Source organism: Opisthorchis viverrini (genome assembly GCF_000715545.1).
Source record: "Opisthorchis viverrini unplaced genomic scaffold opera_v5_229, whole genome shotgun sequence".
NCBI lineage: Eukaryota > Metazoa > Platyhelminthes > Trematoda > Opisthorchiida > Opisthorchiidae > Opisthorchis > Opisthorchis viverrini.
The window spans coordinates 478675-491595 of record NW_008751888.1 but is presented as its reverse complement, the minus strand read 5'-3'; the positions used below and the strand labels follow the sequence as shown (position 1 = coordinate 491595).

General features: G+C 45.0%; 2 protein-coding genes across 2 annotated transcripts; both read right to left on the bottom strand.

Annotated features, from left to right (window-relative positions):
• Positions 1–274: 274 nt before the first annotated feature.
• T265_08696 (hypothetical protein) lies at positions 275–1423 on the bottom strand (the record flags this gene model as incomplete). The annotated part of the gene is made up of 2 exons (XM_009174570.1): positions 275–418; positions 1208–1423. 2 exons carry the CDS (start codon positions 1421–1423, stop codon positions 275–277), a joined length of 360 nt encoding a protein of 119 aa, XP_009172834.1.
• A 511-nt stretch (positions 1424–1934) lies between these two features.
• Positions 1935–10949, bottom strand: T265_08695 (hypothetical protein; the record flags this gene model as incomplete). The annotated part of the gene is given in 6 exon segments (XM_009174569.1): positions 1935–2120; positions 2152–2282; positions 5389–5512; positions 9522–9602; positions 10727–10924; positions 10941–10949. 6 exon segments carry the CDS (start codon positions 10947–10949, stop codon positions 1935–1937), a joined length of 729 nt encoding a protein of 242 aa, XP_009172833.1.
• Positions 10950–12921: the final 1972 nt, after the last annotated feature.

Sequence of the window (12921 nt, the reverse complement as noted above, 5' to 3'; positions counted from 1 at the left end):
AGAAGGAAGCACGAGAGCTGGAATACTGCCAGGTTGCCAAAGCCTAGACAAAAGAAGTCAAGAGGTAGAGGTCGGGTTCGAACCACAGACCTTCCGGTCAGTAAATCCGCGCTCTAACCACTGAGCTATCTCACCTCTGACCCACTTAGTCGTCTCTCCCAGATACATTCATACACTGTGTCGTATACGAAGTGCATGCCAGGGGGACATTCTGGAAATTCTGGCTTTGACAACCGGAATTCGGTAAATACTGGATCATGATTGCCTGTTGGGTCTAGACTTTCGACCAATCAGAGCTCGACTTGATGCCGTTCTGGCAAGCATCCTGAACTTTGGGCCAATCTTGTGCGGGATAAGCTTCTCGGCCGTAACAGCGCCCATCTATGAACGGTAAAGCGGTACCGGTGTGTGATTCCGCCTAACTACTCTGAACTATCGTGTAAGACCTAGTGACCAGTGTTTGATATGTTTAAACATGTAGACCTACGTGTGCTGGCCTGTATCCCGATTGATTTTCTTACCCTCTCCACAATGAGAAAATACCTGTTTGATATTCCGGTAGTTACAGACATAAGTACACGTTATGACGAAGGTTCCAGAAGCGCTAACTGGGTGATGACATAAAGACCGCTAGTTCGAAAATTTGGCGTCTTTTTCTATAAAAAAAAGTTCGTCCTGTCGGTATATCCATATTTCACCTCAAACTCCAAAGAGGTACAGCCCCGCTGCCATCACAACCTAGCCACCCTTACAGCATCTTATGCATGGTCACCATTGTTAGGTAGAGCTGGTTCATTCTAGATGCTTGACGCCCATCTTTTGTACCACTTTGTTTTGCAAACCCACAGAAATTGTGACCGCATCATCCGCACCACATCCACACATTTAATGAGACTGTCTAACATTTTTCGGCTTTTCCAAGCCGTGCAAAGCTAACAACACCCGCCATCAGGCGATCGAATTTCAATAAATCTTCTTGCAACGGACTTGTTGAAGTATACTGACCTTGTTCACGAAGCCCCGACAATAAGAATACAATGCCACGTTTCAATGTATGTAGTGCAAACGCTTGCCACCGGACCGCCATCTGAGTTCTCCAGAAGAGCGGCGTTTGTATTGCGCGCACTGATGACACCTCGTATTAGCCATACGTTTCTGTGGAAACCACCTTTCATTGCAAATCAACCCGAGGCTAGACGGAACTCACAGGGGACAACCAACCGCCTTCCCAACCATTTAGATCGCGTACAAAACTACTGGACGAATTCGCACGTACAATTCTCCAAAATGACAATACCGCCGGCATCCCAAAGACCTCATCACCGCAGGTGCCCAAACGTATCACATAGGGATCAGCTGCTTTTAAGTTGCAATTCCAACTACATAGGAGGAACGGGCAGACACCCGAAAATATTCGCAGCATGAAAACGCTTGAAATTCCAAAAGATGAACATAACTCCACTGTTTTTATGAACGTCCTAATGGAGGATTACACGTTAAACGAGTTCACGGATGCTTTACAGTGCATGCATACTGGTGCTGCGCGGAAACGTCATCGGTTTGCACATAACTCATCTGCGACATTCGGAACGACGGTCAGACTTTGTGAGCACCAATCAATAACGACCAGCTGACCGAAGCATTAACCCGAAAGGACCCTGACCGCCCATACTATTCCTCAAATTGTGGGGTTTTCCAGGATAGGTATTTTCGTTCATAGCCACACCACTCTCATTTGAATAGTCGTGTTCTCCTGTCCTGGCATATTTATTCTGGCGAGTCCACACCAAGAGGAGGCACTGGACTCGAGTTTCGCTCTTATTAGAGCTCATCCGGAGTGCATATCCAGTGGCCGTGCCGGGATTTGAACCCCGGACATCTGACATGCGAGGCGAGCGTGCAAACACTAGTCCACCAACGCACGTTGGACGCATCTAAATTAGCGCGTCTAGACAGGCGAACGTGTTCACACTTGAGCGATGTGATTGGTGCGCCCGACTGATCGAAGGACGACCCAGTAACTGCCCTGGTTGTGACGATCGATTGACCCGCCAGTCAGGTAGCGTGGCACACGCTTGAAACCCACTGGACAGCTTTTTGGTTGCAGTGTCAAATCTGCACTGATAGACGCATTAGTCCAGCCCCATTAACTCTACCTCTGCAACTTGAGTTAGTTTGCTCCCGACAAAGATCATCCACGATAATCGCGACGCTGATCCGGAAAACCGTGCCACTATTGCGAATTTTTTCACGCGAACCATCATTCAACTCTATTTTCCTACCTGAAAACGGTCTTACGAGTTCATGAGAGATCAATGAGCCAATTTGTCACGGACAGTAATTACTGGAATTGCGTTAATAAACGCCAAAACTTTCCCAGCCTCACTGGTACCGACTCGTTTTAATCCAGACTGTCAAACAAAGACCGGAAGATGGTTAGACAATTTGTGGATGCTGAGCGATATTCATAATTAATACAGAGCCAAGTTGTGATCGAGTAGAACATAAGGCTGACGGAAACCCGGGGACTGCACCAACCTTATGAGCCCCAAAAGAGGGAAACCGGTCGTGGGATGTCGACGGATTTTCAGCGACATCATGAGTAGTACGTTACGAAGTTGTGATCGACTTTCATACGTGCGGAAGAAATTGCCAAACTCATAGTAATTTTAGTTTCCATTCTGCTGCGGCACATGAATATCATCAAATTGCCGGTAAATTTCACATTCGCATTGTTTAAATGAATTCAGTACTCGGAAAACTGATAAATATTGATTTTTAGAACAGACGGGGCGGCTGTTTGAAAATTGATGAATTTGGTCTCGCAGTGGGAGAGTCATGGGCGAAACATGATATCAAAAGACCTCGTCCAACTTCTTTTTTATAAGAGAACGCAGTGTTTTCAACCTGATAGAATTTAGCGTTCGATAGTAGACACTGGCACCGGGGAAAATGCGTTTTTTATTGGTTCTAAGGCAGACTAAATAAACGAAATAAATTGGAATCAACCTCTGTGGTAAGTCACGAATTAATCAATCGTTGGAGAAACTTGCGAACTTGTGGCTCGCAAATTCCCTTCCTATCCAGCTACGTATCGCTAATCTTTTGCACAAAATTTAAATGCGACAACCAATGCGGACCGCTTAGTTCAAGAAAGGAGTTTAAAAAGCCTACAGAAGCAGACGTCTTGTTTCAAACTGAGTTCCAAACTGTTTCAAACTGTCGGATTTCCTGCCTCGGAAACGTTCCTGATGAGATAATGAAAATAGCCCGAAAGAATCTGAAGCTCCGTTTAACTCCTCGGTACTACATTAAACCACCGCAGATCCACACACGGTTCGAAGTTGCATCTGACCAGATCCGGTACGCGGCACCTTCTTCAGCAGACGCACTTGCTGATTGAACTCTGTCCTGGCGGGTCGGCTTGACAGTAGAACATATCATACAGCCTGAGGGACTTCAGAACACTGCTCAGTCTTTTGCCCTGCCAATCAATACGTGATCTACGAAGGTCATTCTAAGCCTATTGGTTTGCAAACCGACCTACACGGTATCGGCAAACGCAGTGATATGATACGGAAAGTCAAATGAGTGATTGATGATTATTCGCAAGAATCACGCCACAAAGAAGAGGTGCACATCGCACAAATGCTCTATCATACTACTTATATTGGGACAACGAAACAATAGTAAGCCTGTTGCGCCATATGGGTAAAATTTCAACACACCATAGTCTTTCTCACTGTTCAGTAAATTTGCCTGTATCACTTCAGCCTCGGAGACAAATTTGATTTAAATTTCTTCTTGTGGGTGAATTCAGTCGGTACTGAACAATCAAGAAACACCGTATAGCTACTTTATCCTTATTTGAGGATTATCACCAGTTTGCAGATTAAGAAATATCAGGGAATTTCGAACCCGCGAATTTTCGGCCAGTGATTGAAGACCTAACCATTTGGCCCTGAACGGCTGGTCAGGTGATTATCTCTCGCGTTCTATTATTCTACTCTGCTTTTCACCTTTGTGTAGCCGGTGGAGACTGTTGCAATGAGAACGTTCCAGGTGATTAAACCACTCTTTGAGAAAACACAAGCTGCCGCCAAACTGTATCAACCTTGGAAATCTCAACGCATCTTATGTCTGTGACCATGCTCTTCAAAAATAACGGTAGTTACTAGTCGACCGATAATGACTCCAGTTTTTACACATAGAGTTGACTCAACGATAGGCATTGGCGTCTTGATGTTACAATGACCCAGTGACCAAAACGGAAGCCTTTAGTGACGAGTATACAGAGAGCAGAACTCGTTCGAGCAGTGCAGGCACTTCCGGTGTATTTCCGGCATACGATGCGAAGGAAATCAGATCAGTCGTCCGGCAAAGAGGGCCCCAAGAACCAACAAGTGTGAGACCACTAGAGATTTACATAGTTTCACTTTAAAAACATTAAAAAAACGCGTGTCAGGTAATTTTAGACCAAGGGATCTGATATGAACTCCCACAGAAGAGAGGAGAAAAGTTTTGTGTCTAATTGCTGATTTTAGAACCCTGGTGCTGGAAGGAGACTAATCAATAAGGAACACAACAGCCAACAAACGAGTGCGAAACTTACGAGGGATCTCGCGTTTTTTGATCTGCACTTTGACAGTGATTTAGGCTGTCTGATCGGCGTCTGGTGAACACCCATAATCATTGACCATGCTTGTACGTCAAGCTTGAGCATTCATCACAGTCGCCCGTTCTTGTGTGGCGTGCTTGAACGCTCATCGGATTTTGGCAGATGTTGAGGGTCTCTGAAGGTTTCGGGCATTGTGGGATTAATTTCAGGAATCTGACACTCCTGATAAGAAGTTATGCCACCCCCTTATTGTCTCTCTAAATCGGAAGCGTGAACTTCCAAAAAAGCCAATGAATTCACCTTTCTTCATATTACCTTGTGCCGCACAGCTCAGCACAGCTCGGGATTCACTGTGATGGTAGTCGACCGGTCAAGGACTTCTCTTGTGTTAACTATCACCTGTTAACAAATATCTCGCAAGGTCTGCAGATCATAGATTCGGTGCCTGTTTCCCGGACGGTCTGAGCTTGTGTCATTCTTTGATGAAACCCATAAAGTCGAGTGAATGTCAAGGGTGTTTGTACCTCAGTCAGCAGATTACCTGGTCATTTAAACTAGATGCTACTCATTTATATATTAGTAATGCACTACTCATAAGGTTGCTGAAAATTAGTCAACAGTCCACGGCCGGTTTCGCCCTTCTTGGGGCTCATCAGGTAAGCGCAGTCCCCGAGTTTCCGTCAACCTTATGTTCCGCTTGAAACCAAATTGCACGAAATTAGCGAATATACACTCATTTGCAAACTAATTTGGTTTTTCGAGAGACTCACTTGGAACCCAGCTGAATCTCTCGTACGTGATATGTCCGGGCAACAAATATATACATGTATCGTGATATCTCGAATATCGTAGCGACTGAAACATGGGGCGAGCTGGTGCAGCACATTTGGTTGCCTCGAAACATCAAAAAGTGAGATTCAGCTGGGTTCAAGGTCAGCCTCCCGAAAAACCAAATTAATGCCACCCAACCTTTTTAAAGGTCATCGCGGACACTTATGTGATCGATGGTGGTGTGAGGAGATGTGGTCATTTTCAACGGATATTTAATCCTACAATCGAAGCTAATCCATCCTAAAAGGCCACCTGACCACGTGACTTGGTTTTCCAGAATGAATTACGCTGCATCTTGTTCAAGTGCAAGTTAGCCATACTGCTGATCAGCCGCCCGTGTCCGAACGATCATTTGTTCAAACTGCTAGTCGTGAGGTCATTGATTCCAACCCATCAAAACGTTGTGTGGTCCGCACTGCTGATAATTTCCAATATGGATAAACCGTTTGTACAGCGTTTTCCGATTTTTCAACACAGACTACCTCACTGACAGGATGAAGTCTCAACTAAGTGCTCACCCTCGTGTTTCTCTACTCCATTGTGTGATATTTACTTGGAAACGCTGACTCTGCTTCGATCACTTCCGCTTAACGAATGCAGCTCCAAGCCATATTTTAGCATCCCAGTTCACCCCCTTTATTTGAAATTGTCCCCATAGATTAGGACGTCGAAGGCTACTGTTGGTAAAAACATTTATTTTCAAAGTTCACCAAATCGCCAACTCTGTCTGACGTGAAGTTTTTCTCGACACGACTCAACAGGTGATTCTACATTCGAAACAAACGTTGCTTTATCTACAAGTAAACAACATCCTTTCGTTATCTGGTCACGGTGCCACCTAAGGAACCAAAAGAGCTGAGATACTAACGGTTACCCAAGCCTGGATAGTGGCAGTCAAGATACTCTGGTTGGGTTCGAACCTCGGACTTTCCAGCACCAAGTTCCCACCACGGAACCATCTCCAGCTGGTTTGTACTTAAGCCGCAAACATACTCTAAGCTTTTCACAAGCCAGCCCCCTGAACCGACATTTTTTCAATCGTCCCTCCTCTTTTCGCATCTTACTCTCCAGAACCGTCTAGGCAGAATGTTTCTCTCGTTTTGTTAGACCGATGAAACGTTGGTGGATCTGATCGCCTTCCATTTCAATATCACTGGCTGGAAGATGGATGAACTTTCGTTTCCTGATTTTGGAAGATTGATGGACATACGAGTAGAGTCAACCTGGTTAAATTTATTCATTTAACTTACCGTGATTGATGGGGATTTCGAAGCGGACCACCGTGAGCGCACAGAATCCAGGCAACGATGAGGTTGGTAGCCAAGATACTCTTTCACTCTGCGGTGTGCGAGGTTCACACAACAACTGAAGCTCATTAAAGTGAGCATCGCTTACGAGAAATGCACTCATTTGCAAATCAATTTGGTTTTCACGAGAGACTCAACTGAATTTCTCGTTTATGATATTCTACAACTGAAGTTGCTGCACACAGGCCGTCTCATGATTAAGTTGGCACGATATTTGAGATATCGCTGTATATTCTCACGAAAGGAAACTACTCACAAGGTTGCTGAGAACTCTTCGACAGCCCACGATCGGTTTCGCCCTTTTTGGGGCTCATCAGATAGGCGCAGTCCCCAAGTTTCCGTCAATCTTATGTTCTACTTGAGCATCGTTTAGGTTACTTCAATTGGTGGCAAGACATCTGCAAACTAATTGCCGAGCCTGACAAAAAATTAGCTTTCAGCTAATCAGCCAATGGTAAGAGGTGAGGAACCAGTGTCCTCCTCACCTTTTTGACAAACTTTAGACAGACCGATTTACCTGAAGGACTGGTACGTGGGCCTTCTTTGTTTGACAGATCTCCTCGGTCTACTAAATGGGACAGAGAGTTGAGATGTTGCGTACGTATTTTGATTCCTACTGGAAGATAAACCGGTCCTACTTATGCTGCCGGTTATTGATCCGCATACTCGAGAGTCTTGAGGAGATGAAAAGGATAGGGAAGAGACGGACGCAAGTCAGACGGACTGGGGGTCGACTTGTTTTTGTCGTCAGTGTCTCACTGCAGAGAAGCCGGCCATCTGTTGCTTCCTATACGGGCATGGTTTTACTAGTTTGTTCACTATCTCATCGTCCAATTCGAAGCGTCCCAACTGGCCTTTGGGCGAATCACAACCGTGATATCGGACCTCTTCATAGAGCTCCATCTGCCCATCCATTAGGCATCATTCAATGGTTCTCATGGATAGTGCCTCTCACCCCTGGATGATATCCCAAGCAGCTGAACAGCTAATCGAAGGTAGCTCCAAGTTTTCCCTATCGGGCCGGGGCTTCTTGAGCAATCTGAATCGGCCGAGTCTGACGTTATTTTACACCCACGTAAAACTGAGCTCTGCTTATCCCGAAGTTTTTCGAAGGTGTTGACATTCTACTCTCTTTGAGTTAGAGGGTTTATTGCATTCGGACACTATCCAGCCTCCTGTGCTTAGATCACCTTTTACAAGGAGGCGTTAAAATAAATGCTCTCATTTCCACACGAATTTGATTTTTCATTGCCGTTGGAATACCCCAAGTCACGAGAGTTCCTGCGCAAACGCGCGATTATCGCGAGTCAATGACCACGCAATAACGCTCCTTGAACAATAGGCACCACATTTTCTGCATCACGGGATTTCGTTTCCACCTCACCGGTTGGCAATTCGTTACGGTTTGATGAATTCCCACCTCATGCTGAGGCAAACCTTTAAAAATTGCTTTTTTACAGGTCTTGAGTCTTACGAAGTTTATTAGAAAATTGAGGCGAAAGACTTCCTAATACCGGAGAATGTCATAATTCTATATAAGGTAGTATCTTTCGTAAAATCTTTTTTTTCTGAGTAGGAAATGCCTTTTTCCCTGTCAAGACATTCTACCAAGGCGTGAATCACAAGCGCCGCTTGGTCTACACGCAAGAACTGGATTTGGAAACTACGATTTCCTGATGAGACGCAAAGAAGCAAAAATCTCTGTCAGGGTGTTCAGATTTCCCATCAACCTTATGAGGAGTAATAAACTAACCAAGGTTCTAGTTTGGGCTAAACAGATGGCACTCCTCACCGAAGATAACGAGTTTCCTGCAGGTCTCCTAGGTTGAACACACGGCATCGTGTTTGTAAGTCCCTTCAGTCAACGCGAGACTTTTATCTGAGTAATCCTAACTCAAGGAGCCAATCAACAGGAACTCAGCCACTGAAGGCGGAGTGGCGAATTATGATGCCTTAGTTCGACTCAGTCGCACTGCTAATCAGTCGTTCGCGGCAAAACGGCTAATTGTTCATCTGACGGGTGGACTTCTGCAAGCTGGAATACCCTGGGAGAGTTGTGAACCAATCACTACCGATAACTCTCAAGAAGATTTATTAATTTCCCAATAGAATTTTCATCCTAAAAGTAAATTCAATCTATGCTGAACAAACGGAGATAACCTTTCAGGTGTGTGCGTAGCATGAACCTATGACAAGATTGAGGCCGGTGACCTCACTGGTAATAGATAAAAACAATTTCATTCTGTGATTGTGGTTTCCGAAGTGCATGAGAAATTTGATTTTTTCGGGCTTCGCATACTATATTCACTTGGTTTTACACGACAAAAACAGCACCCACCATATGGCATGATTTTCCCTAGTCTAAGTGTAACACACTACTCACAAGGTTGCTGAAAACTCCTTGACAGCTCACAACCGGTTTCGCCCTTCTTGCTGGTCATCAGGTGAACACAATCCTATATGTGATACCTGAACTCAACTTGGACATATTTTGAGAATTAGTTTAATTTGAAAGCAAGTTTCATTTTGACTCAACTGAATCCAACTTAGTTTCTAGTTCACATCATCTGAATGTTTCACCGGAATGTTCCACTACTCACAAGATTGCTGAAAATCCAGGACCGATTTCGCTTTTCTTGGGGCTCATCAGGTAGGCGCAGTCCCCGAGTTTCTGTCTACCTTATGTTCTACTTGAAGCCAAATTACGCGAAATCAGCGAATATACACTCATTTGCAATCTAATTTGTTTTTTTCGAGAGACTCACATGGGACCCAGCTGAATCCCTCGTTTGTGATGTTCTCAGGCAATTGAAAATGCTGCACCAAGCCACCTCATGTTTCAGCCGCTAGGATGTTCGAGATATCACGATACATATATATTTTGTAATGCACTACTCCTAAGGTTGCTGAAAACTCCTTGACAGCCCAAACATCAAAACCGAGAGACTCAGCTGGGTTTCAGCTGACTCCCCCGAAAAACCAAATTAGTTTGCAAATGAGTGTATATTCGCTAGCTTCATGTTCCAGTTAGTGTGATATTCGAGATGTTGCAGTACTTGTTGTCTGGGCGTAACACACTAGTCACAAGCTTTCTAAAAACTCTTCGACAGCCTACAACCGGTTTCACTCTTCTTGGGCGTCATCAGGTTAACACAGTCTCAGAGATCTGCTCAGCCTTATGTTCTACTTGAACCCAAAACAGACAAACACTCTCATTGCCACACGAATTTGATGTTTCATTGCCGTTGGAATACCCCAAGCCACGAGAGTTCCTGCGCAAACACGCGATTATCGCGAGTCAATAACCACGCATAACGCTCCTTGAACAATAGGCATCGCATTTTCTGCATCACGGGATTTCGTTTCCGCCTCACCGGTTAGCAGTTTGTTACGGTTCGATGAATTTCCACCTCATGCTGAGGCAGACCTTTAGAAATTGCTTTTTGACGGGTCTTGACTCTTGCAAAATACGTCGGTTTGTTAGTGACAGGTGGAGATCTGCAAGCTGGAATGCCCTGGGAGTGTTGTGAACCAATCACTACCGATAATTCTCAATAAGTGTGGCACTTGTACTCGGCTTTTCCAGTCGCATTCACGGGACGAAAGCAAACATTTTTGCACTTCAGATTAGGTCATTACTTCTTATAGAGCGGGAATTGATTTCAAGCACTGTCACCGAGAAAACTGGAGTCCCTGCTGTTTTGTTTACCTCTGTGCAACAGTTCTCAGCATGTCGTTTGATTGGTGAATTTTCGTCCAAATTTATGCCTACTTATATCAGTTAGAGTAGCATCTTGATCAGCATCTAAACTCGACGGAAAGCGCAGCCACTTAGGACACACCTGACTTTGACGCTGATTTGTATGTATAAAAATAGTATTCGCACAGGTGATTTTTCGAATAATTCACTAGAATGGAACTTATAAATAGATGTCATTTGATCCTAAATTTGGGCAGCCGTCGAATCCACCGACGCCATCCAACACCAGTAACGCTTCTGAGACATCAGTGGTCCAAAGCCTGAGGACAACTCATCTGTCCGCAGAGGCCACGTCAAGCAGTCATGCAACACAGCCCAGACTGCAGCCTGGTACACACGACCCTCAAGATCTGGTGAGATACCTTTTTGACGCCATAAGGGATGCAACTTAGCAAATGTTATTCGAGTCTTTAAGATTTCTCACTTGCTTCATCAGAGCTAATAAAACTATCAAGGTAGGTAAAACTTTCCTAAATCTTCAGTGATTCTCCTTGAATTGCAAGGGATATGCTCAGAGACTGCGGGTTCTGAAGCATGGCTTTGTATTTGAAGGTGCAATGCGCATGCCAAAAGATGGTATGATGATGAGCTTGTGCTTCGCTGTGGTCTTGAAAGACGAGGGCGATGTCATCTGCGTACTGAGGATCGACAAGGCTCTCACCGGCAACAATTTTAACACCGGGGTTTTCAAGACCTTCCAGCGTTTGTTTCAGCATTTTATCAACAACGAAGTTGGAGAAGAATGGAGAGAGTGGATATCCATTTGGACACCACGTTTTGTAGAAAGGCTCTCAAAGAGTTCACCATAGACTCTTGCAAGCCCAGAAACATGTGGATATAGGGATCGGATTATGTTCACAAAATGCTGAGTACTGACCAAGTGCTGACCGATCGACAGGATCCAGCACACCTTTGAAGTCAAGGAGCACCAAGATTGTCGATTGTATGTANGCAGAGGCCACGTCAAGCAGTCATGCAACACAGCCCAGACTGCAGCCTGGTACACACGACCCTCAAGATCTGGTGAGATACCTTTTTGACGCCATAAGGGATGCAACTTAGCAAATGTTATTCGAGTCTTTAAGATTTCTCACTTGCTTCATCAGAGCTAATAAAACTATCAAGGTAGGTAAAACTTTCCTAAATCTTCAGTGATTCTCCTTGAATTGCAAGGGATATGCTCAGAGACTGCGGGTTCTGAAGCATGGCTTTGTATTTGAAGGTGCAATGCGCATGCCAAAAGATGGTATGATGATGAGCTTGTGCTTCGCTGTGGTCTTGAAAGACGAGGGCGATGTCATCTGCGTACTGAGGATCGACAAGGCTCTCACCGGCAACAATTTTAACACCGGGGTTTTCAAGACCTTCCAGCGTTTGTTTCAGCATTTTATCAACAACGAAGTTGGAGAAGAATGGAGAGAGTGGATATCCATTTGGACACCACGTTTTGTAGAAAGGCTCTCAAAGAGTTCACCATAGACTCTTGCAAGCCCAGAAACATGTGGATATAGGGATCGGATTATGTTCACAAAATGCTGAGTACTGACCAAGTGCTGACCGATCGACAGGATCCAGCACACCTTTGAAGTCAAGGAGCACCAAGATTGTCGATTGTATGTACTGTATGGCGTTGCCCTAGTACGCGCAGGGAGGGGGCAAAGATATGGCAAGTAACCAAGTGGCCGATGGCTATGACTCAAGACTTCTCCCGTCTTTCAGGAATTCACGTTTCTAGGGCTCTTATTGGAGATTGCGGAATCCATTCCTTGCCCTTGTGTTTTGCTAAGTTGACGAATCCCCCAGGGGTTTTGCCTAATCATCATTGTGATTTGTTATCGTTGGCAGAAACAACAGAAGAGAACACTAGTGTTCCACCGCCACGCGCCCCCTAGTTGCATAACTCGTGACTGCACGCCCGCTGAGATACTGCCAAGGTCTAGGCAGCTGGACAATCGGGATCTTCATCCAAAGCCTCTGGCTCATAGTTCTACCACAAGGCGGCGGTGATTGACGAAATACCATCAGTGCAACCTACAGTTTTGAGAAGAAAGTCATCACGTACGTTTCAACCTTCAACCTGAAAGCCCAGAAGACTGTGTTAGTTAGATCTCTATCCATTGGCCAACATGGTGAGATGCTCCACAAGTGTTGCACGAACACTCTCCAGTATGGCGCAGCGAGTCGTGGAAGTGCACAAACCGTCAAACTGAGATAAGATTCAATCTCTTCGTAAAAACACATAAGTAGTATTACAAAACAGACTGGTCCTAGGCAATCCTTCAGTTGTACGAACAGCCTTCATGTCGAACGCGAAGCTATCACGGAAGTAGGTTACAGGTGTTTCCTGTAGCGCTCGTAAACCGTAGTCACCGAGATATCTTAAGGTTTACCTGTTGTGACACGTT